The sequence below is a fragment of the Camelus ferus genome, chromosome 7 (assembly GCF_009834535.1).
Source record: "Camelus ferus isolate YT-003-E chromosome 7, BCGSAC_Cfer_1.0, whole genome shotgun sequence".
Taxonomy (NCBI): Eukaryota; Metazoa; Chordata; class Mammalia; order Artiodactyla; family Camelidae; genus Camelus; species Camelus ferus.
The window spans coordinates 69,752,521-69,779,965 of record NC_045702.1 but is presented as its reverse complement, the minus strand read 5'-3'; the positions used below and the strand labels follow the sequence as shown (position 1 = coordinate 69,779,965).

The 27,445-nt window shown below is 34.2% G+C and overlaps 1 protein-coding gene across 1 annotated transcript in view; it reads right to left on the bottom strand.

Moving 5' to 3' along the window:
* Positions 1 to 27,445, bottom strand: part of PCLO (piccolo presynaptic cytomatrix protein) — a 310,882-nt gene that overhangs the window by 58,652 nt on the left and 224,785 nt on the right. The window contains 5 exon segments of the mRNA XM_032484107.1: positions 2,423 to 2,547; positions 5,590 to 5,640; positions 11,781 to 11,995; positions 13,041 to 13,108; positions 13,643 to 13,751. Of these exon segments, the coding sequence (XP_032339998.1) occupies positions 2,423 to 2,547; positions 5,590 to 5,640; positions 11,781 to 11,995; positions 13,041 to 13,108; positions 13,643 to 13,751 (568 nt within the window).

Below are 27,445 nucleotides of genomic sequence, written 5' to 3'. Positions count from 1 at the left end.
TTCCTGCCTCACCTTTCGGTTATTCAAGTGTGCAATAGTTAACTGAAACACCTACTGTAATAAATTAAAGATAGCCACTCTCTTACAGTATAAAAGGTGACACTCCCAGAGGTGAGAGAAGATAGAAAATAAAAGACAGTGCTTTATTAAAATTCATTCATTCATTAGCAAATGCTCATTAGAGATATACCCTCCTATTATTACATAATATATTGTATTAGAGATTTCTTCTTGTCCTATAATACTGTCATTAAATAATACTGAAGGTCTAATGACCAAAATCAAAGTTAGAATGAATTTATCAGTCTGTTGTTAAATTTATGTTAAAAAAAGGTAGCAGGGGTTGTAGGGAGGGATAAATTAGGACTTGGGGATTAGCAGATACAAATTACTATATATAAAATAGTATAAATATATAAAATAGATAAACAAGGTCCTACTGTATAGCACAGGGCATTATATTCAGTATCTTGTAATAAACTAGAATGTAAAAGAATATGAAAAAGAATATACATGTATGTATAACTGAATAATTCTGCTGTACACCAGAAACTAACACAACATGGTAAATCAACTATACTTCAATCAAAAAGTAGCCACATTTCAGTTATAACTATTACTTAAAGATATAAACTACCATAAAATAAAAACTCCCCTTTCCTGTTCTATATGGCTAGTTGGTAATCTCTATAAATTAAATTCTATGAATTAAAACTAGAGCAACAATACCAGCAATTCTAAGTTTCTAAACGAAATTATTGGATAGGATGAAATTAAAGGTTGGATACCGAATTTGATATAGCACTTGGCAATTTTCAAATTATTTTCTGAGTACTATCTAATTTGATTCTCCTGACAAATGACACATTATGGCTCTGCCTACCTTGGCTCTTTGAATATTGACAAGGAAACTGAATCTCAAAGACTTGGTGATTTGCCCGTGGTGATGAAAGTAGTAAGCAGCAGTGAGATGCAATGTATAACTGTAGTTTAGATCCTCTTCAAACAAACCAACTACAAAGAACATGATTATATGATTCCAGTGTTTTGAAACTGGTTGAGTTTTGTTCTATGGCCCAGAACATAGTTTATCTTGATGAATATTCCCTGTGCACTTGAAAAGAATATGTATTCTGCTACTGATGGGTAAAATATTCTATAAATAACACTTAGGTCTTCAAATTGACTAGGAAAATATTATGCAGTAACTGGGGAAAGGATTACTTAAAAATTAAAGTTAAAATTATTATGGTTATATGGTATTATGATTAGTTTTAAATTGCATTTTTTTAGAAATATGTAATATTTGTACAAAAATTACAGAAGTTTAGAAACACACAATAATATTTGCAGAAAAAAATTACAATAGTTGAGATCTACTTTAAAATAATCCATTTAGAGGGAGTGGATGAGGATAAAAATGAAACCTGTTCGGCTAGGAAGGGGTAACTGGTGAAGCTGAGTGAGGGGTACATAATGGATCATTATACTATTCTTCTTAATTATACTTTCAACAACTGACATTTTCCAAGTAAAGTCATATTTAAATGTCACTCCTCAAATTAAATGAAGACCAAGTAAAAATAAAACCAGTCTTCAAATTACCAGACCCAAATTATTTTTATCATACCTCCAATTATTGATTGCTTATAGTTCCATCATACTCATTTGGCTACTATAAATTGCTCAGATAAAGGATCATGATCTGTTAGATCCAAATTATAGTTCTGAAAGCCATCCTTGAGTACTGATTTACATACCAGAAAAAGCAATTTGCATTTATTATGTGAAAATTAAACATCTCTAAAGAGCATTTGCTTTTTATGAACAGTTTACGTATCACACAAGAGATTTAACGAGACATATCTCATTTATTAACCAGAATCAACATTTCAAATGCTACTCTTGTTCTTCTTCTTTCAAAATTTTAAAACACTGATTTGAAAATATGCATATAAACAATGGCACATCAACAAGTCACTTACAAACATTTAATGTACTGGATAACCGATGTGTCCTATAAATTAAAATAGTAACTGATGAGTTCTGGAACATTGGTTTCACAAATATATCTAGGAAAGTGAAGTAATTCTTTAAATCTGCCGGAAATAATTCTTAAGTGATTTCACCGCCTATCTGATGGGTCAGAGCACAAGTGGTCTACGGAATTAAAATACTGATGTGCTCTCATCCAGGCAGGTTTTGTCACGGTCATGGCTCTCTCAAAACCTCTTAAGACTTCATTACAAATTTTTAATTCCACCGTATCTACCAGTTGGAAGTAAGTAAATATGACATGTGGATGAAACTAAGGAAAAGATACTAAACTCTTTGAAGTAAGAGACCAGAAGGCACTGACATTATTTTTTAAACCATTTTTTTTTAAACTGCAATACTTAGAAGACATTGCTTCTTTACTTACCCTCGCCCTGGAAGAAGATACACCTTAACAAAGGGGTCCGAGTAACCATTGTTGTCTCGGGGGACAAGGTTTCTTGCTTGGAGAATATGTATTATGAGATTTCCAAGATCATAGTTGATTTGAAGCTTAAAGGGAGAGCAAAATATTCCATGAACACTATTTTTTTTGTTTAAAAAAACATATACTTTATCATTTAATAATTTAGCAGTATTTTTTTAAATTCTCATAATAAATGTCAACAATCACTTCCATTTTATTTGAAACTGAACAGACCGGTTAATGTCTAATTTAATTTGGAGTTCCCAGGCACATGTTAATTACTAGTAAATGTGCTGTTCATTCTTTCCATGGTGAAAAAGTTCTGGCCTGTCTAAAATTCATTTAGAAGGACAATCATATAGTGAATGCTAGTTACATTTTTAAACTAAATTTCTACTCTTAGGCAAACAGTAAATGTTGTTAATGCTCATGAATATAGTTGCCAGAGTTTTGAAAATGAATCAACTAATTGATAAATTTATTTTTCGTATTTCACCCAATATTTAGCAGTGCGTGGAATAATTATTTCAAGACAAAGCCGCCAGTACTAAAATGTAAGCATATTTAAGAATGTGTAAATTTGATCTCTTCCTATAGTACATTAGCTGATGTCAAACCTACAGCTTTTCTTTCCGTGCCTGCTATTTTAATAGAATGGGAGATCAGCATAATGCCATCTTGTTCTTTAATTTTAGAGGCTGAAGAGAAGAGGCATTGCCTCAAATATGCTTAAGTTGCTGTTGCACGGTTGTCACTGAATAGGAAAGGACTTACAATTCAAATAAATATTAGAGAAGCCTGAATGATTCAAAGTAATTGAAATAACTCATTTTTCTCCTTCAAAATTGAAAAACTCTTTCGGCATCATTGAGAATAAGACTTAATTCTGCTGGATGCTGATTCTCTTTATCAAGTAACAGAAAACAAGAGATCTGTATTTTGAAAAAGAAAATCCACGAATAAAAAACTAGTATTTTTTATAATCACATAAAACAGACATGCTATGTGTATACATAATCATACAGACAGACATACTTGAAATTCAAAATGTAATAATTAAGATAATTTCCTAATTTCAGCGTGATTTTGATCAGTTACGTCTTGCGGCAGAAAAAGAATCTTCAATTGCTTTTCTCAATACAGAAAGGTCCAGAGTCTCTCGGACCATCATGATAGCAATAGGAAACATGAAACTAAATGCCGGAATGGAAGAGGAAAAATGGGAACTTTAGAACTAGAGTAACTGCTAGAATGGGGTATTGAAATACAGAATTATTCCACAATTAATTTCACTGAGACTTAGAACAGCTTCCAAATCATTAAGGAGAAATTTTTCCCCATTTTCTCCTTTCTCTGCTAGTCTAAAAGTCCACTTTTACTGGATGAGGCAGCAAAATCATTTCTTACTGAAATTGAAATTTGCAGGCTCACAGAGTGCTTTCTAAAATTTACTCTGTAAATCGGGTGCCTTAGAGACCACTTAGAGTTGCTCAGAGGTTACATCTGAGAGAGAATGAGATGCCCCAGTAACCCTCAACTAGAGCTACTTGAGTGCTGGCAAATTCATTGTTCTGATGTCTGCATAAGGTTTCATTTGTAAGAAGGTTTTGCTAAAAGATAAAAGATAAAACAAAATGGAAATCATTGTCATAAGAAAAGATCCCCCAAAAAAAGAAAAAAAAGAGAAAATATCCCAAGTTAATACAGAATATTTTAGAATAAATGTCCACTACAGAATTAAATATTACTGCTCAACAGAGAGGAAAATAAAATAAAAGCAAATAACAAACAAGCCAAAAAGACACAGCAAATATTGGTCCATGAGCAAGAGGTTAAAAAAAAATGAGAGAGAGAGAGAGAGATTATGAATCAGAACATGTAGCGTTTTCTTTGCTGCATGCGAAATGGAGAAAGGCCAGGTCTGGCTTTCTAGAAGTGAGAAGTGGCAGTGAGCACAGATTTGATCAGCTCCATCCTGCTGGATCCTTCCTAAGGAGGTGCCCACGTTCTGCATCCTTTTTCTATTTCCTCCCTCACGCTCCACTTCCTCTTTAATCAGCATGTGCCTTGATAATACTGAATTGATTTCTTTGTTCTTGTGTCCTCCCCTTTAGAAGATTTCCTACAGGCCTCTGCTGTATGAATTTTTATTACATATTCCTTTTAATGAGCCTCTCCCTCACCTCAGAAAATTTACTGATCACTCTTATTATGTCACGGCTAACATGCCTCGGCTTCTGTTCAAGGTTCTTTTAATTTAGTCTCAACTTATCTCCACAGGAGCATTTCCCTGCTGCAAAGCGGATCTGTTCATTACTCTCTGGCAGCAGGACCCTTCCTGGTACCATTTCTTCTTCCAGGAAAACACTCCCTCTTCCTCCACGCCTACCCTCAAATTAGTTCAAGTCCCTAGAATACATTATAGAAGCAGCCAAGACGCACTGTTCTCTTTCCCTTGTCTGAAATGCGCTATTTTCAAATAGTTATTATTTTATATTGTGCTAATTCTTTCTATACATTTCTTACCTACTCCAAAGTACTCATCTAAAGCATAGTTCTAACATTTTTGACCATGGACGACAATATATAAACACAGAAACACACACACAAAACTAAAACAGATAGTGATTTATACTATTTTTCTTCTATTTTTCCTGGTCAAAATCCTCCAAGTTGACTTTATAAATTACAGATTGGTGATGATCCCCTGTGTGAAAACCACTGCTCTAGAAGAATCATTCAGCAATCATTTAACAATTAATGATCAGAGGAAGGAAAGAGGACAGCATTAGACTCATGAAACTCTTAAAGAGGAACCTTCAAATTACTAGGAGAATCTGTCATGTCTGAAACACATTCAACAAGTATAAAGTAACTGAGGCATAAAACACTGACACCGGTAAGGCACCAGGCAGGTTTCAAACTACAGAATTCCACAGATAGAACTAGATTTCATAAAACGTGTATTTGTATTACAACACAATTCTATAAAATTGTATTTTTCCTTTCTACATCTATGTGTCATAAAACAGGAAAGGTTTTTAACAGTGATTACAATTTTAATAGACCAGAGGAAAAAAGGAGCCACAAAAGACGGTATAATAATGATCTTCTAAAAGATTTCATACCTGAATTTCCCCAGTAATTGGATGAGAAACGACCTTTGTTGCATCAGTAGGCTGCAATATTAAAACATGTATTAGATTAATGGATAAACCCTTCATAGAATTTACCATTTCAACTTCCTTCTGAACTAATTTCTGTTTGGTCAGAGCACACTGCCTGGAAAACACTTTTCATACATTTGGCTGCTTCAGATTATAGTGTCCGCTTACATTTCTCAATACATGTTTAATTTTATAGATTCATAAATCTCTTTTTCATTTTGTTAAACTTGTTTTGAAGCTGTAATTTTATACCTGTGGTAATGTATGTTCAATTACTTAAGAAAAGGAAAACTTTTGGTTCAAAGTACTCAATTTAAATATTAATCGATTTTAAGCATCTATAAGAGAATGACAAGATACAGTTTTAATATGACTACCTAGGAGCCCCACAGTTATAAAAGTCTCCCCTTATGCTCCTTGGTTGGGTACAGCCCCTCCCTGCTCCCATCGAGAGTGAAGCACCCAGGTAATCCTAGGAAGCTAGGGTTTCACCCTCCATAATCAAAATTCTGTCCCATCCTGTGTAAGTTCTCATTTCCTTAAAAAGTTCTTTACATCAATAAAGCCTTAAAAACAGTGAGGGACGTGAGCTGATAAACTGTTCATACTGCTGAATAAATGACTGATTGCTGATTTATTACATTTCAATAGAAGGTACAAATTTGTATGAAAGGAGAGAAGATGTCCCTGAAACTAGATCAGTAATAGAATTTCAGGCAATATGGCATCAATAAAGGGACATATTTACTAAAATGGAGGCAAGCTTGTTACTCTAAAACTAAGGCCCTGTCTCCCGATATGTACATAACACTGGCCTCATTTTAATAATTCAGGGAAAAAAGGAAAGATCCATAATAGTTAGGTGCATATGTTTGTCCTACTACATTTTCTTTTACAAATTTATGCTAGAAATGCGAGCCATCAAATAAGACAGCTATATTCCAGGTTTTGTTCTGTGAAATAAGAATAAAAATAATGTAATCATTGGTAAAATTATGGTGTATGGGGCAAATTACCAAAGTTATCCATCCTTTATTAGTTAAGTTCATTTATAAGAATGGCAATTGATTAATACTGAAACTATGTTCTGGCTGTGAAGGATCAACTGCTAGTTATTGAACAATTATATTTACCTAATAATTATTTTTCTGTTTCAATTTTAAGAAAAGCAAAACTGAATCTAGAAAAGAAAGACCACACAAGTTCCTGAAAATATTTCTCAGCTAAAGATGGGGAGTTTCCTAAAACCAGATATCTTTGCAGAAGAATGTTGGAGAATAGCTAGACATAAAAAGATAAGACCAAAAAACAAACAAACAAACAAACAAACAAAAAAAACCCCAACAACACCCAAAGAGTGATGATTGAGAGTGTATTTTGTTTAGATTTCTTTTGACAGCTGTAGCTCACTTGACATATGATCATGTAAACATAACTACCTTCAACGCAGAGAATAAACTTAGGGACCATTTTTAATCGTTCTGGGGTGCGGCAGTGAATTATTAGCGCACAGCAGGATGTTTTCGTATCTGTCCGGCAGTAAGCAAACTACAGGCTCCAGGCAGTTACAGTTTAAGATTAGAGAACACGTATTTCTTTTCAATGATGTCACATGCTGTGAGGCTGGTTTTTGATGACTGTAGTGATAAAAAATGTACTGCAAGAAAATGAGTGAGATCAGTGTAGAGTAGAAAATGGTGGCATCAATGTCCAATACGGTTCCTCCACTTGAGTAGCTGCGCATCGCCCATCAGGCACTGGTATCCAACTGATGTATAATTTTAGTTATTAACAATGAAACAAGTACATGATTTTTATTTCACTTTATGTGTATTTTTTTTTTTACAATGGTCACTAAGATGTTCAGACATAAATTAAATTGTTTGGACCTAACTATGTAATAAATGAAACTGTTTTAAGTATTTCTTTGGGCATAAAAACATCATGAAAAAATTACTGAGATGTTAAGGATGCCATGACCAGAAAAGTTTGAGAAAGCAAACACTTGAAATTAATAAGTGCCTTAGTAACTTATAATGGAAAAGAACATGAAAAAGAATATATACATGTATATTTATAACTGAAACATTATGCTGTACACCAGAAATTGATATAACATTGTAAACTGACTACACTGTAATAAAACAAAACAAAACAAAAGAGTAAGGACCTCAGTTGAATTATTTATTTATACCATGACTTATAATAAACTATTCAGATTTTAAAGATAAAATGAAGAAAGTTTCATTAGAGTTCAGAAATAAAGCAGCTTGAGGCAGGAAAATAAAAGTCTGAAGATAAAAATTCATATTGAATTAGTAAACAAAATAATAATTTAAAATGTCATATACTTAAATATAATTTAAACATATATCTAAATAATTTAAATTCAAACTTTACTTTCATTTACTTAGAAGCTATCACTTAAATGAGTGTACTACTAATAGACTAATAATTACTTATGAATATTATTCAAAATGTTTGATGGTGTTCTGAATATCTAAATGGATAATTATATGAACTATGATTTAAATATTTTAGTTTTAATACATTCCATTATATTAATATTTTATAATTTAACATATAATTAGTCTCATACCTAATAAAAACACAAAGATGTTAAAACTATAATTTTCTAAATTACCTGAAGAACTATATTTGGACATATTAGATTAACTGACTCAAGAACATGGAAAGTTTCAGACCATCACTTGATATTTCTCTAATCTCAAAATATAAATTTTTTAACATTGTAGGATTTGGAGGACAAATAAAAGAAAGGATTGCCTTTTATGCATACTACATGTTGATGGGTCAAGATTTATCATTTATTTATTCACTCATACATTCATTCAGCAAAAATATTTTGAGAAACTCAATACCAGCTAAATGCTGAAGATAAACCTTCCAAGAGATGAACAGCTAATAGCCTTTTCATCAATGATATATATATATATATATATCTCTCAAAAACAACCAGATTTGATTATTGTTATTACTACTAAGAGTTAAAAAGTAATCTCTACACTATTACTGTCCAGTAGAATATAATATGAACCACATAGGCTATTTAAAATAGTCACATTAAAACTGTAAAGATAAACTGGTGAAATTAATTTTTACTGACATATTTTATTTAATCTAATTTATTAAAAATATTATTTCACCAAGAAATCAATATAAAAATTGTAATGAGCTATTTTGCATTTCAATACAAAGTGTTAGAAATTCGTTGTGTAATTCCCATACTCAACATATCTCAGTCAGGACTAGCCACATTTCAAGTGCTCGACTGTCACGTGTGGCTAGCAGCTACTGTCCAGGACACTGCAGCTCTGTAACTTTTTATTTTAACAAGACTTCTGTAAAATCTACTTAGGCCACATTTCTGGCACAGAAAAGAATTACCATGTATCATAAAACCTGTCAATGTTACTTCCTTGATGTTTGTCCTACAATACCTGTTTCATCTTCTAATCATTACCAAAAAAAACTTCATTAGTCTATTACAAAAAAAAAAATCAAATTTTGTACCCCCACAATGTTATAGAAACTCACAGGTGCCCCGGATGTTTTAACTGACAATATTTATTTTGTTACTGTTCTGTGCAAGCTGCTCTTCTACGCGCTTAGGGAGCTATAAAGAAAATAAGAAATGGTTCTTGGGTCTTCATGAGTGAGAAGCTCATTTGGGAGGATAAAATAAGCAAACAAGGAACTATAATGAAGATACAAATTGTCTTAAGGGATACATAAAGCATCTGGCACTTTGGAGGGAGGAGGGGGGAAGGAAAGATAACTCCTGACTTTAAGGAACAATTAGAATATGGAAAGACGTCGTGCAGGGAGGCTTCCTGTCATCCTCATTTCATTTTTGCTTATCACTGGCTCTTCATTTTCTGCAGACTGTAAAGGTCAGGCAAGTTCTTCTAATTTACAGTCATCTAGGCTTCTCCTTTACTTCTTGCCCCTCTGTCTTTTGTACACCTATGTTTGAGGCATGCAATTTTCTGTTTCTGAGATTTTTTCCATGTTGCACTCTCTCCTTGGGATGCTGGTTTTTTTTTCCCCTTTGCCAAATCGGTCCATTAGCAAAATGCCAGCTTCCCTAACCCTACTCTCCTAAGTGAACTCACTTCTTAATGACCACCAACATCATACCTTCACTGAATTTGTCTACGTATCACTCTTCATCTGTACTTAGATCAGCACTCTCCCACTTGAAGGGGCATCACATTCACTTGGAGAACTTATTCAAACACAGTTTGCTTGGTCCCATCCCTGGAATTTCTGATTCAGAAGGCCTAGCATGGGATCAAGAATTTGCATTTGTAACGTGTTCCTAGATGATGCTGATGCTGTTGGACTGGGATCATGTATAAGAGCCACTGGTCTGCATAGTACGCAGGTAAGGATTTTACCCATCTTTGTGTCTTAGGTACCAGTTATGACCCTTGACACTGAGGTGGCATTTAAAAATGTCCGTGGAAAGTAGGAATGAGTTTAAAACCTCATAAACAGATTGCTTGTTAGCAAGACTATTGTAAAGATCTGACAACAATACGCTTTCTGTGATAATCTTCCCAGGAAAGCCACTGACCGGGCCCTTTCAAGAATGAGCAGGACAGGGCCCCAGGTTCAGGTAGGAAAGCTGACACTCCAGGTAGCAGGGATACATTTTAAACAGGATAGTGATGCAATCAGATCACTGTGCCCAGATCAGATAGCTGGAGGCTAGTTTAAGAGAGAGGAAGAAAGACTGGTGGGTGGAGTTACCAGTAGTGAGTACAATAATGCTGGGAAAAAAAGAATGATGCTTTGCTGAAGGAAACTGGCAAATTCAGGGAAGATGAAAATTGTCAGAGACTAATTAGAAAATTAGAATTCACAGGATTAGGACTCAGTGAATGAAGAGAAAAGAAGAGGCTTTTACATTTTTACTTAATTTTCTGGGAAGATGATGATGTCAATTGCTGAATGAAAACAGGTGAAAATACCTAGATGACAGACTTGCAGAACTATAATGTGAAAACTCTGCTAGCCTGTTATGTCTTCAGGTCTTCTGTGTGGAGATATCAAGAAAGGAATTAGAAATATTAGCCTGTAACTCAAGGAGCCTCCATGTCTCCTGATTCTTCAAAATTAACACATAACTGCATGTGGTAAAATACAGTTGTGGTAAAATTCATTTTGAAATTAAGTGTAACTATCCTTGAAATTATTCCTCATGAAATCTTACCATATTTAGCTTGAAACAAGTCATTTTATGATGCTGTGATTAAGATCACCCTATCATTCTTTTTTGTTTCTGAATAAAAGGGATTTTTGGTGACATAGGCTATATTTTTATAATTAATAAAAAAAAATTGTTTTCTTAAGACCAGTCAATTTATTCAAGCATAGCCTGTCCTTCCCATATATCTCACTACGTAAAGAAAAATATTTATTTGAGTTTAAATAAAAAAATACTTGTTCTAATATATTTATCAACCATGAGGATAGTTTATTAGTAACCAAATTTATGAGGGAAAAGTTACAAATTGTCTACATTTTCATCTGATTTTATAAGGTTAAAAATTAATTCATGTTTTCTTTTAATTCCCCAGTAAATCTGAAATAATAATATTAGAAACATTTGTTCCAAATGAAGATGTGCATCAAGAGAAAATTTATTAGTATGGAATTAAGGCTAAATTTCAAAATGACAATACTGTGTTACTAGCTTTCCTTGTTTCTTGTTGTCCTAAATTCTCTGCATTTCTGCATTCTTTTTACCTTTTACTTGAGTGAAAAAAATCTAATGTAATGTATATCTTGTCTTTCCGAAAAGATAAAGATATATCTCACATACAAAGAGGCTCAGATTTATGCAACAACAAAGAAAAAGGACACGAAGCATCAGCCAGAGTTTTCAAGTGCCCCATAACAATAACTGCTAAAATATTTTAAGAGATGTAGAAATACATCATTTTGATACATCTTGATCAGTTATATATCGAGAAAAGGAAAAACATGTTTTTTGGTGTTTTGGTAGATCATTAGGAAAGAAGAAATCACATCAAAAACACCCTAAACAATGCTATCGTATTTATTTCCAAGTCTGAACGAGGAACAGAAAATGTCACCGGGAGGTGACAGTGAACACTCCTCACCTTGCTGCTGCTGTGTTTCTTTCTGCTCACTGACGGTGACCCTGGCTGCCCGGGACTGGGAACAGAACTGGATCCTGCTGATGTAGGACCCGAATGAACGTGAGATCCTTTTTCAATGACGGACGACAGAACCAGGGGTGACTGCTGTAGTGAAACCTTCTGGAGCTCTGCTGCCAACTGTTTAGGATCCACCCCTGGGGACTTCGCTTTATCCACTACAACAAAATGAAAAGGCTTCACATAGTCTCAGTGTCACAGGTACTCAATACCATGGAATTTATCTGAGTTCTAGCTGACAAAGTCAAAATGTTAGTTACACAACAAGCTCAAAAGAATAAATGCAATTGTATCTTATGTATCTATTTCTAAAGAAGGTGCAGAGAAGAGTGAAAGAATGCTGAATTACAGAAGAATATCAAGGTTCCTATTATATCTTCAGAAAAATGTTTTTTTTTAACAGTTTACATACAGAACTGTATATGTGATAAAATATTCTGTTTTATTCACTGGAATTCAATTTGTATGATGGGCTGCTTTTCCTTCTTGAAGTGTTACATATCTATTTCTTTACGGGGGAAATTTCAAAGAGTATGTTTATATTTACAGATGTATGAACATTTCTACAGGCCTTGGTTTGTTCTGTTTAGTGCAGTTAACCCAGACTCTTAGAAATGCTGGCAATAGCATATACAGTGCTCAATAAATACTTCGTGAACAAAAGAATAGTGATATTTTAAATCTTGTAAGTGATCTAAATTCATAGACTATATTTGTTATCTAAGAAAGAATTAAATCTACTTCATCATGTACTTATGAAATTGCATACTGATTTTAATTTAGTATTAAAAAGGTAACCAAAAGGTTCAGGTTATAAGTGTCCCAAAACCCAGTTATGCTAAAAAGAACCCAGTAGTATCTAAAAATTATTTAGGGCCCAAAATAAATAGCTCAATGGATTACTTTCATGTAATAAATTTATTTTTAAAGAATTAAAAATGTGAACTCACAGAGCAAAAATTTCATATGAATTTCTTTAATGGGTCTAATATATAAATATGTGTTTCCCTAGAATGCTAAATAAGCAGCTACAATGCTTTTCATTTTCTTTATGATTAAATAAATACATAAACATCTATCTGTCTATAAATTTATTTTGCCTGTGTCTGTATTTACGTCTATATCTTCATCCACAGCTACATGTGCCTCTATAACTACTTCTGCATCTTCATCCACATTTGGAAGCAAACTGCTTTCACCTACCAGCTTTTGGTGGTTCATGAAGTTCTAGGTGCTGGGGATTTTCAGAATCTGATAGCATATTGAGGTCCCTAAAAATTAAAACAAAAACAAATTAAGAAAGCAACTGAGGAAACCTGAGACAAACGTCCTTTTCCCCAACTACTCTGATTATTTTTTTTTTCAGTAGGTAAATGAGAAGTGGTTAATGATAAAAAGCAATTTCAAAGCATGCTCACCCTTCTAACCAAATATATATCTGCAATGCTATTAAAAGTCAGCTGATAAAAATGATTATTTAAGGTGAAATCTTTATAGATTAAATATAAGTTCATTTTGATATACGGCACACATCCATGAAATCTAAATGGTTCAGACTTTCATTTAAATGACGCATGTTCCAATAAAAGCATGAAAGGGGACATAATCAGAAAGAAAATTAGCTGAATTCCTTCTATGCTTTAGACTTTGAATCCGAACACAAGAAATCTATAAAACTTGTATTCACTCTATTTTCTAATTACGAGAAATCTTGCTGACTGGCAAAGGTTCCACCTTAACAATTTTAAATTAAAAGAGCCATGAATAGCCAAAAAATGGAAACAAAAAGATGGGGAAAAACTCACAGTCTTACACATATTTCTGCTTCCCCACTTTGCTGACTAATGATACTCTGCACTTCTTCATATGTTTTAGAAGTTAAAGGAACTCCATTCCATTCCAACACTTGCATGCCTAAAAAGACAAATTTACGTATAAAATAAAAAGGTGTGCTATGTCTCATCTGGGTCCACAGGGCATAGAAGACATTGATTTGCATTTAAAAACCAACTCAGCACACCATTTCAGAGAACATCAATTCAAAGTGTTCTGGAAAATTGATACCAAAACCATAAGGGGTTTGATTTCATCAACTTACCTGACCGTATAAAATGTATCTAACATGCAAAACGTTGCTATTGAAAATCTATTAAATATTCTTAAACACATGCATTTTGTTCACACTGCTATAAAGAAAACATTCTTGACCATATATTGCTTAAATGAATTCTGGGTGGGAAGATAATAATAACTGCAACCACCAAAAACTATAATTTTTCCAGGGAGAACAAACAACTGGAAGAGTGCAAACTTCCATTCTCTTATGGAATAGGAGTGGTAGAAAAAAGTCGCTGGGATTTTGTTGTGAAGCTCCCTTTAAGAAGTTGTTATAGTTTCAACTTTGCTCTGATAAAACTTTGCTCAGATGAAAAAGATTCCCATGTTGGGTCTTTTTCGTCACTGCATGCAAGACATTCCTGAGTAGAAGCAGCAGGAATGTCACGCAGAGAGCAGCCTCATGGGTGTGTGTGGTCTGTACAGTAGGATGTCCTGTGCTCAGAAGGGCCTCGTCTTTAGTTTAATGCTTTACTGCTGCCATTTTGAGATTCTTAACACTGTTTGAACAAAGAGTACTACATTTTCATTTTGCACTGGGTCCCATAAATTATGTTGCTTGACTGGTTACAAGGAATTTCATCTTTCTTCTCTTTATAGGAAGATAATTTTCATACCAAAAAAGCAGTAACATAATTAAGATTTAAACATTTTACATTCAGTTTCTTTGGTCCATTTTATACAAGCCGTCAAGTAATTTTAGGTGCATATTCGGCACAAATTGCAAGGTCCTAATATGTGGCTATGTGAGCTAGATATAAATTAGATGAAACCATCCGAAGTTATAGTGCCCAGATATTTGTGAATGCTATCAGATTTACCTGAGAAAAAATAGGTATGTATGCCAGGACTAAGTTAAAATTTAAATAAAAAAAATACTCGTTGAACAATTAGGTTTTCAATGAGCTTCACAGATGCCTATGTGAAATTCCCTATTGCTCACTATTGGCTTCCATGGGAAATTCTAAATATGGCATGATTGAGTCTTTAGAAGTTTTCAGTGAGTTTGATATACATTGGAAACCATATTACCAGCTGCAAACAAGTAGGGGAAAGTCTTTTATAATGTGAAATGGCAAAAGAAGTCCATAAAAATGCCCACAATAACACAAAAAAGAATGACTTTTCTAAAACTTACTCCAAGAAAACGTTATCTTCAGAAGGGCCTTAGGTTTATTTCAACAATCTCAGGCTGTTGTACACATAAAATGAGAAAATTGCATAAAAGACGGTGATAACATCACTAAAGAAAAACAGCACTGAAAGAGGAAAAGCTCACTGAAAAATATATTTTTCTTAGTCACAAGAAAGAATACATTGATGAACAGAAGATTTTGAATTGAAACAAATTAATGGTGTTATAACCCAGAAATTGCATTGTCACTTTTCTGCAGGAACATACTCTATTAAAAGAAATAGCTACATAATCTTCATGCTGCTTCTGTTGAATTTCCCTGTTCATTTTTCATGTTTTAAAATAAAGAGGCAAGTTTATAAAACTTAATTATCCAGTGAAATGAAAAATACTCCTAGCCCTTAAAATAGGAAACCTATTTAGAATCGTTAATAAAAGCGATGGAAAAAATACACAGATGACTAAGATCTCACCAAGATATATACCTGAGGTCATGAACCATATGATTTGCTCTGTCCCAAGATACACCAGCTGAACTTCTTTTCCCCTTACTCGGTTTCCCACTAGCATCAGTGCAATATTGCAGTTCAAAAGATTTTGCCAGTTTTCTTACTCTTTTATTATTGGTTCCAATGGTGAGCATCAGATACTATAGGAAATGTGACAGACTACTCGAACATAGTCATTTAACAACAACTTCCTCTTCCACTGCCTCCCCTACTTCCCTCAAATGCTAGAGGAGCCATACTAAAATAAACAAGTGAATGTACAAATTACTCCTATTAATTAGTAAGATGGCCTGAATAGTTGTGAGAATTAAGTATGATTTGTTTTCATATATGATATTTTTGAAAATACATTAATTGTAAATTCCTATAAACTATTTAAAATTGCACGCAAAAATTGTTTGAATGTACTACATATAAGTTCACTAAAGTAATGTTTTATCATTTAATTGATTTAAATGTTAAGTGTATTCAAATTTAAGGAAACTTTTTGCACTGACTTTGGTTTAGAAATAATTCCTGGAAGGTAGTGAGCACATGAATGGTTATAGCTGTTGGTTAGCATTATGAGCAAACACATTTTCTTTATATTTAAATTACTGTCAACATGTATGTTAACCAATTGGTCAAATTTGAGATTGTACAGATGATACTTCAATTATATCCCCAGAAAGTGCCTATTCTATTACTCAGCCATAAAAACGAATGAAATACTGCCATTTGCAACAACATAGGTGGACCGAGAAATTATCACACTAAGTCATACAAAGACAGACAAATATTATATGATATCACTTATATGTGGAATCAAAAAAAAAAATACAAAGCAATCTATTTACAAAACAGAAACACGAACATGTACTTACAGTTACCAAAGGGAAAAGGGGAGGGGAGGGAGCAAATTAGGAGTACAGGATTAACAGATATACACTATTATATATAAAACAGATAAACAACAGATTTGCTGTATAACAAAGGGAGCTATCTTCAATACCCTGTAATAGCCTATAATGGAAAAGAATCTGAAAAAGTATATATATATATATATATATATATATATATGTATATATATACATACACCCATATATATGAATTACTTTGCTGTACATCTGAAACTAACACAATATGAAAATCAACTATAGTTCAATAAAAAAATTAATAAAAAATGCCTATTCTAATAACTTCTAATAGGCAAACTAAGATAATCTGAATTTTTTGAAAGTGCAACAGTAATGAAAGAATTTGCTATTCAAAATCTTACACCTAACACGTTATTAAAAACTGAAAAATAGACACAATCAAGTAATTTTGGAATTAAAAATTCAATCAATATAAAATATTCTCGTGTGTGTTTTCATAACTTTTGGGATTACTTAATTTTGTATGCTCCTCAAACTGGAAAAAACTATTCTTATCTTTATAATACACAATTTCCTGTATGCTATTTCTTTGTCTGTATTTAATATTTATCATTACTTCAAAAACATCATACGGATTAAAATTCTTGCATTAATAGTGAAAATCTTAGAGGTTAATGTATATCTAAACATATATCACCCAAAAGCTCATGACTTTTATTTATTTATTCCACAAATATTTATGGGGCAGGCACTACACAATTCATCACCCTTGTGATGATCACTGTCTTTGTGTCTTATATTTTATGCTGTTGTAAAAATTAATAAAAATTATACTCTACTAGAAAAAACAGAACTACTCTCGGTGATTTGTAAAATGAAGACGATTCCCAGAGAAGGAAATGCATGAGTGTTAGAAGCACACGAAGAAACGCCCAGACTCATTAGTGATGAGAGAGTGCAAATGAAGCAAAAATGATGGGTCACTTAACTCTCATCATATTGAAAAATGTTTGAAAGCCAGAAACTGTGTTGACCAGGACATGGGATTAGGGGTCCTTGACGTCAAGGGAGATTCTACTTGCTAGGAAGTTGTTCAGCTTTATCCCCACTCTGCGATGCAAGAATATGATGACTATGTCAGGATGAAAAAGTAAAACTGCTTGTTTACACTTTATAACCATGTAATTATTTAAAAAGGAACGCAGGTAAGTGTAACCACTCTGGAGCACAATTCGGCAGAACGTTGTTAAATTAAGCACATGTACATATATCCTCTGACCCAGAAATCTTCTTCATGAATATCTACTTGTGGGGAGGTGGCAGTATCAGGAGAAACGGGCAATGAGAGCGTACGAAATGCTCACGATGGAAACACTTAGCAGAGTTTTAGGAAAGATACCACACCAAGTGTTCACACCAAAGGGTGGCTCCATCCTAAAATCATTTGCCAAGTGAAAACAAGTGAGAAACAGAATCTGATCTTTAGGGCAATGACATTTATGTACATTAAAATGATATTCACACTAATGGACATTATATATTTTACAAATAAATAATAGACATTACATAAATTATAATGGTGGCTCATGGAGGGAAGAATGGAATAGGAAAGGAAAATGAGATGAAAGAAGATGAATGAATCAACAAACAAACAAAAACCACTTGCACACACAGGAGGGGACCTTACAGGAATCAATGGGGCTATTAGGCTGATATGAATTTCATTTTACAGAAAATGGGAGCCTGAATTGCTAAAAAAGACTACAATAAAATACTATAGTTTATTTTACCCAATAATTCTACAATTCTAATAATGCTTTCAAATGTAAGAGAAAGACTGAGAGAGAGAGAGACTGATATTTAGTGTTTAGAAATTAAAATTAGTCCATTTTTCAAAAAGGAACATATGCACTATTCTCAGAGAGATAAATATTTTATTTCTCAGAAATGTGTTTTATGAACCAACACACTGCTGATCGTTGACTGTTGATACTTTCTCTCTTCCATAATCAAACATGTTCACATTTAGCTTGGTTACTTCCTAGCTGCTGTGACATCCCGCAAGCTGATTAATCCACTGTCCTCGGCTTCCTCAAGGGAGAATATACTCGCTAGATCACCGTTTTAGGTGATTTCCACTCTATGATGCGGAAAACACTAAGACTATGACAGAATGAAAAGTGAAACAGCTGCATGTTTACAATTCATGAAAATGCAATCGTTGAGCTGCAGGTGTATATGAAGAAATTAACAAGTATTTTAGAGTTCTGAATTTTCCACGTTGTTTTACATTATTTTCCTTATCGACCACTTTTCTTTCCATATATACTAAAACTTTCAAACACAGGAATCATGTCATCTGTTTTTCCTTTTTCTCCATCCCCTGTATTTTTTCTTACTGCCCTGAGTGGCAACAGTTCAGGAACTTCAGCTGGTCCTGGCTCCCCAGGGCTCCATGGCATTACCCTACCTAGTGATCTTATCCGGGCACTGCTACATTTGATTCTGGATTGGATAACTCAGGGGATGGAACATCCAATCTGCTGCCTGAATCTAAATTTGGTTTAAATATATGCCAAGTGGACAAAGTACGTAGTGCTAAAGCCACTTAAATTCAAAGCTGCTTTCAATCTAGAATACCAAACTTTGCTCTATTAAAATACACATTTTCAAAATATGTGATTTGCCACAACTTCCTCTTTTCATAGTATAAAGATAACAGAATTAACCTCAGGAGAATTTTCATGTAAATTTTATAAATGCATATTCTTCCAAATTTCAGTAGTACATATATAGATTTGAGGTAACTTTCTATTTTTTTTTTTTTGCTTGTGTTTTACAGTGAGTAAATGCAAGCCTCATGTAAATGAAAAAAATTGTTAAGCACATGTATATGCTGTGAGAATACATTCTATTTCCATCCTTGGGCAGGACTATTGACGAGAGTGATTTAGAGCAATGTTACACAGCTTGGATATATTTTAAAATAGCTCAAAATTAGAGAAGTAAAATGCTTGTATTTGAAACTGTCATTAATTTGGGTTGAGATCTTGAGCATTTCATTTTCCATGTTTCTTCCTTCACTCATACTTTTTATGAACAAGCAACTTAAATCAGCAAAGTACATTAAACTAGTGCAACCACTATGGAAAACAGTGTGGGGGTTCCTCAAAAAGTTAAGATGAGAACTATCATATGATCCAGCTATTCCACTTTAGGGTGGTTATCTGAATAACAAAAAAACACTAATTCAAAGAGACAGATGCACCCGTATGTTCACTGCAGCATTATTTATAATGGTCGGTATATGGAAACATCCTAAGTATCTGTCAATGGATGAATGGATAAAGAAGATGTGGTATATCTCTGTCTGCATCTATACCCACAATGGAATAGTGCTGAGACATAAAAGTGAAATCCTGCCATTTGCAACAATGTGAATGGACCTTGAAGGTATTACGCTAAGTGAAGTAAGTCAGAAAGAGAATGACAAATACTGTACGATTTCATTCATATGTGCAAGTAAACACAAAGAACAAACAAAATAAAACCATAGACCAAACAAAACCAACTCACAGATACAGAATATAGATTAGTGGTTACCAGAAAGGAAGGGGGTTGGGGGGCAGGTGGGTGAAAAGGGTGAAGGGGTCAACTGTGTGGTGATGGATGTATTGTACACCTGAAACATTTTAAAAATCAGCAAAGAAAAAATCAGCAAAGTCTGGCTTGCACATATAAATTCTCGAATGAAATTAATTTACATATTATAAAATATCACATTTTGAATAGAAAAAAAGCTAACAAATATCAACATCTACTGCTGAGCTGTTTGAGCTTACCTATACTTTTTTTTCTAAGTCTGAGTGCACTGAAAGTATTTAGAGTTAAGGACTCCTACACTTACAGATGCAAAACAGATTTCGCTCTGTCCATAAAGAAATCGTAAAGAAAACAGAGGATCACATATTTTGTACTAGTGATGGTCAGTAATAAAAAGGTCATTGAAGGAGGGTTACGTGAGTCAAATGTCTTGTAAAAGCACGTCACAACTATTTTCACAGATTTATAAAGCAAGCCAGATTCTTGTAGATATGCTAGCTACATGTAGTCTTTCATACAATATACTGGAGAAGAGAAACATGAAGTGACATGACTAAGATTACACAGATGAATTATGAAAAACTTCCATACACAAACACACCCCCCACTTGATTATAAGAAGTTTCTTTGATTAAAAGGAATAAAATTAGGCCCATTTCACTTGTTTTAATAGCACCAAGAAGAACTTTTCTTTTTCACAAAGTTATTTTGACCACTGTTTTTCATTTTATCTTTACAGCGATTCAGTAAAATAGGTAGGGTAAATATAACTACTCCTATTTTTATAGCTCTGAAACTTGTTTTAGAAATCATACTGAGTGGTAGTTCAAAAAGCCAGGTCTCCTGATTTCTCAACTAACTTCAAGAATAAGGGTTTCATTTCTGTTTAAAAGACACATAATATCTAATTATAAAAGTTTGGCTATTTTTATAGCTCACATCTTAGGTTTATGTGTATAATCAATATAAATAGATGCATTTAATTATGATAAAACTAACCATGAGTCATGAGTTCATGACTATTTAGTGAATGTGTGTCAAAGAGAGGACTAGATTCTGGGTCACTCCCACTAATCAGCTACGATTTCTGACATGATTTCCCCCCGCTAAGGGGTGTGAACACCATGAACACATGTTCACAGAAGGGAGACAGGATCGTGGCTCCAATCTTGAGCTGAGAAATGGGAGCTGGAATAGATGAAGATGAATTTGAACAGGTTGGCATAAGTTACGAAAGGCCTGGGAGGTCACACTGAATTTGGGCTTAATTTATTTGACAATATAAGACATGAGAGGAAAGGCTTCCTTTAATCAAATTGTCATTTTAATAAAAGTCTGCAGTTTAGAGAGGGCCTACACCTTTCTTCCCTTCTGTCAGCAGGTTGGTGCCAGCCTCTCTTACGTTTTCTCTTGTACAGACTTCTATTGTTACACTCAGCAAACTTTATTTATTTGTGTAATTGTCTCCACTGCTAGTCTGTGAATTACTACGTCCACAGTACATATGTTTTCTGAATGAATGAATGAAAGCAGAGACAGCCTGGAAGCCGAAGACTGGTAAAGAAGACAGGAATTCAAAACAGCCACCAATGATACATTTTAACGTTTAATATAATTTTCAGAAAATACTGTCATGATGAAAAAAATGGGATTGCTGAGAACTGGTTATTTGAATCAGTCTAATATTTAAATCCACTTTTTCACGATTCATTACTGCAAACTGTCTAAGCACTATAAAATATTGAGAGATTTTATTCATCTTTGTTCCTCCCAAATACTTCAGGTGATATTGGTAGACACATAATTTTCATAACCAGTGATTTTCCATCAGAAACGTTAAAAACTGTGGCTCTTGGTGAGATGCACATTACAAATGACAGGAAAAAAAAATTTTACCTGCCACCTGTAGAACCACACAAATATATATTTAAGTTATATGACTTCTCTTGAAGCAAGGATATTTGTTGTATGAATTGAAATAAGATTTAAGACTTGAATGTTAAACAATCTGTAGTTTTGTTGTATTATATAAGGATTTAAGTTTAAAAAAATGGAGTGCCTTTTGGCCTACTGAATTTAACTACTATGTGTGGGAATAAATAAGCATAGTGTGGTCATTCATTGAGCTGAAACTATATACATGTATTAATATTTATATATATATAATATCATTATCACCTTATCCCCTGTTCCCAGCTTGGTCTGAACAGCCACATTTCATGCCTGGATTATTCTGATAGCTTCCTAACTGCTCTCCTTCATTCTTTACTCCTTCAAACTATTCTCTTTACAGCAGTCAGAGTGATTTTATTTAAACGTCATTCAGCTTGTGTCGGCCCAGTGGCTTCTCATCTGACATTAATAGAAGCTGAAGTCCTTACAATGACCTACAAGATTACTCTCTTACCTCTGTTACATCTCCGACCGCAGCTCCTGCTCTCCTCTCTCGCGCGTGCTCGCTCTGTGCCAAATACACAGGCCTCCTTCCTGCCTTACTGCTCCTGGCACCACCGGGCACACTCTTGCTCTGAGCCTCTGCCCTCTGCATCCCTCTACCAATAATACCGATAACTCCCGGCTCATTCTTTCCTCTTCTTGGGGGCTTTCCTCAATTTCTGCCTTCTTAGTGAGACCCTCCCTGACCATCTCATCTCCAACTGCAACCCCACCCTCCTATCTGCCATATCCTTGCTCCTTGTTAATTTTTCTCCTTGTAAATTTTTAATATTTAATTTTTAAATATGTTGTTATTTTCTGTCTCACCTACTAAAATGCGTGGTCCACGTCTTCTCCCTTTGTATCCCACAGGACCAAGAGCGACCGCTCCACCACTCCACAGTGCATGTACTAATCTACATGCTGGCACTCAGAAAACCCAAGCACCGTATCTGACAGTAACGGGGATCCTGTAAGGACTGGAGAGTAAAAAAAAACAAACTAGCCTAAGAGAAAATAAAAGCAACTTTATTTCTTCCACCACTCTCAGTGTAACTTACTACACCTAAGAAAAATCTCTAATCTGAATTTTTTAGTGCTGATGTGAAAACCTGCATTCCCATAGAACATTCTTTCTGCATCAGCACTTGTCACTACATTTGGAAAATAGTGGTACTCCATTACTACAAGCAAACACAATAGCTCAATTTCAAAAATTAACAAATCAAATAGAGAAAACCCTAAAAAGATCTGCTTCAGTTCCTGAGCAGTCCTTTGCCCTCAGAAGCTTACAGTCTGTTCTTAGAAACTGTCTGAAAGCCACTTGGAATTCTTTGGGATGGGAGGAGGCATCTCTGTAAGCCCCATTTAGTTATGCACTGGTTCTAACAGAAGCTTGCAGAATCAACCACTGTATTCTGCATTTCTATATTTCTCTTACTGAAACTAGAAGAAAATATACATCATTACAACAGTCACTCAATAATGGGTTTTCTTTCTTTAAAGGTATCTTTCTCCTGGATATTCAGATTTGTTTTATATTTTTATTCATTTAGACCCTGAGTAAACTCTTCCTCCACAGTAAGTATCCTCTATCCACTGCCTTTAGGCTGTAGGAACCTTGAAAGCAACATAGAATTAAATCATTCTACATCATTTTAGGATACCTGTAGAGTGGTTACTGAATAAATGTTCTGGTCCTTTGCATTCCTCACTATTTTCAATATTCCTAATATTCTCACTTCTCCTCCTTCACAACAACTTTCTTCCTGAACTCCCTTTTCATCACCTTCATCTTCCTTGTCAGTATATTGCTACTACATACCACTAGATTCTTACAATTCTGCAGTAAGTACCTCAATTTTCTTCCCCCAAAAAGAACCATCTCACGTAACGATGAATTCAAGTATTCTAAGGTCTGAAGCTTGTGTAATTTTAAGAAAAAAGAGAAAATTATGAATACAAAATCAATGCAAGTGGACACTTGTTAAAAGGACAAAAGAAATCACAACAAATGATGAATAGTAAATAGCTGACAAATGCCACAAACATCACATGTGTTTTTTCAACTTCCTGGAGGCTTGTAAGGGGCCTGTACAAGTGAGGAGGAGCCCTGAGACTGAGCTGTCATGATTTATCTATTCTGATCTCATTCCTTCTTTCTCTCCATGTAATTAGTCTCACTTTCCTAATTCTAGTGCTAGCATTTCCATTTTATGTATAACACGTCCACCTTATCATAGCACACATTTTGCTTCCTCTTTCCAAATCTTTGACCCTGTGATTCTTCGCCAGCTTCAATCTCTCCCCTACATCTCTTCAACAGATAGAGTGTCTCACAAGTTTGCATTATACAGGGGTTTGGGGAGGATCCCTTACACTTGATGCTGAAGATCCAGTGAGTCTCTGTGATGTGTCAACAGCCACACACAAAAGGAGCTGATGAGAAAGACTGGTCCACATGCTGGGAGCCAGACACCTGACACCTACTCCACCATTCTGTTCATGAACAAGATACGCTTTCAGTGATTAACAGACCATGAAAGTTACATAAACAGATATTAATTGCATGCATGTCCGTAGACTTTAATCAGACATAAGATTAACAAACTGTTGAAAAGAAGAAAAACTGAGAAATCTTTTTAAAAGATTAGTTAAAACTATGGTTTTACAGTGAGGAGGTAATCTACTTACATGAGACACAGTTTAACCACTTCAGGCATTAAATTAAAAAAACATTTTTTCAGGCCTGTACCTACAATGATATTCCACTTAGCAGATACCTTTAGCAGATTAGCGCTCCCTTACAGGAAGCCTAAACTTCGTAAGATTAATTTGTCATCTATGAAATTTAATTTCATCTATCCTTAACAAAACAGCTTCTGTAGCTAGCATAGTTCTTTAGAGTTAACTAAGCACAAAAAAACGCATCAGCTTCTTTCAGACTCACAGTTAACCTCCTTAAACCTCTTTAAAAGAAACTTCAACTTGTACAGATGAGATAAAAGGAGACAGAGAACATAAGCAACTTGCCTAAAGTCATGAAGATGCCATTAACTCAAGTCTTCTGACTTCAAGTTTCTGCTCTTCCCATTAGGAATACTCTAAATCCCTGCAGTTCAGAGCTCAGACCTGACCATGGCCCGTTATCCTACATATGTACAGATACAGGAAACACAGAGTTCAAGCTTAAATAGCAAATACTCTTCTTACCACCAAATATCTCCAAAGTAAGTACCATCTTTTCACTACTTATGTGAAACACTATGCTAAACACTATAGTAAATGTTTCTGATACATTATTTCTAAATCTGTTAACAATTTTGCAGCCACTATTATTATCTCAGTTTCCCAACGGAGAATAACAAGGTACTAAAAGTTATCCAGGCAATAAGTACCAGAGCTCAATCTAAATCCTGATGTGCCTGACTCCAAAATCATTCTCTTTATATATTGAAGATGCTTAAGTATTGGATGTTTGAAGATTTGGTATAACTATTAAAGAGAGAGTTCAACATCCTTGCTTCCAAAATAACCAGTCCGAGATCACACACACACACACACACACACACACACACACACAAAACGTAGCCTATTATGGCATGCTGATTAGACAAATTCAGAAATTTAGAAATAGAAACAACTGTTCATCATGAAGCAGTGTCACATGAACATACACATATATTTCAAGGTATACCACTTCTAGTGATAAGAGCAATCAAATTAGGATAGGATAGAGTATTATACATACTAAAAGTGTGTAAAACAGGGCAATTATTTATTTTCTTGATGTCTCTATCAGAAATACTGGGACTCAAACATAAGTTCCTCTGATTAATTTCAAAATAAATGGCTAAAGAAGAGGAATATCATTCTTTGTCTTGGCAATATAGCTAATGAAATATCCAGAGAAGGAAAAGTATGATTTCACTGTATTTTAACAATAATATATCACAACCTACCAGGCCATGGACCCACCATTTATGTATTTTTCTTCCCAGAAGATAGTTCCTAAATATTTATTAGAAAATCTTTATATCAACAGGAAACGTGATCGTCTGCCATGTGTATGTGACACACTGTCTTGTAGGAATTTTGGGAACTCTCATGCTAATGACCAGTCTGTATGTGGTAATCCCCCTGGAACAAGAACAAGGAAGCTCACTCATCTTGGTCTCCAACCTTGACTCCTGTGCCATCTGTAACATATGCCAAAAAAGCATAAGAAGAGACTTTCTTGCCTTGGAACATTCTCCTTTAAGTCGCACAGGAGTGTGTCCTCTAGTGATGCTACTGGAATGAGCTCTTTCATGACAGGGAATTCCAGAGGCCAACTGCTAAAATCCAAACCACCACTGCAAAAACAGCTAACCTTACCTCCATTCCAATCTCTGATTCTCAACCATAAATCCAACAACATTTTCTTGCCAGAAACCCTGTCAATTCATCTTTAACAAGAGCTAGTGATTATCCTTCTAAATGCTTTGTATGGTTATTATCAGAAAAACTGAAAAGATTTTGTTCTAGGGTGTTGCCATGCTCTTAGTGCTGGCAACTTACTTTTTATAGGCAAAGTGGGTCAAGTATGAAAAATGCCCAAACTCTATAAACTGAAAATAGAGAAAAGGTCTTTGAGAATTTTATTTTGTTTAATTCACGTATTGTTTTACTCATAAATTTATCTAACATTAAAAAAAAAAAAGAAGAGCTAGCTAGCTGGGTCAATACCGCCTGTGTGGAAACAAGTAGAAACTAAGAATTGGGAAATACCCACGAATTAGAATTTATGCCACAGGCACATTTCCTTGCACAACAGAAAATGGAAGAACTAAGATAAACTCGTTTTTTTTAAATAATAGGCCTAATCTAATGGCCTGGGAGAAGCTAATTTTCCCTACAGCTTTGGCTAAATCCACAAGCAAACACTGGATATCACTGGTTTTAACTTTTTGCTCTCCTATTCTATGTACCTATGGATTCATTAAGAAGTTTCTTGAAGCTACATTCAGATCTTAACACTATACTCCTATCTTAGCTCCAAACAGCTTTCCAAAATTTTTCCAAATTTGATTTTATTATCAATAATAAACATACAAGTTACCTTCAAGATACTTTATTAATTTTCAGTTGGAAAATCTATCAATATAAATGAGTAACTTTGGTTCAACGGCTAAAAGGTATTTCTTCTTATGGATTCATCGTACTCTTACGAAAATTGTTGAAATTTGAAAAGTATACTGCAGGTAATATAGTTCACAATTATGGTGTTGTGATATACAATACCTGAGGAAAAGTAATTTGAAGAATAAGTTCAAGAAAGTGATTACTCTGAGCTGAGAACCAATGATATGCACATAAAGGATTAGATTTGGCCCCTTGTATTTCCTAAACAAACTTTTATTTTAGTTATGTTTTCTATTCTTCCTTTTCTGGAGATATTACATTATTATAAGT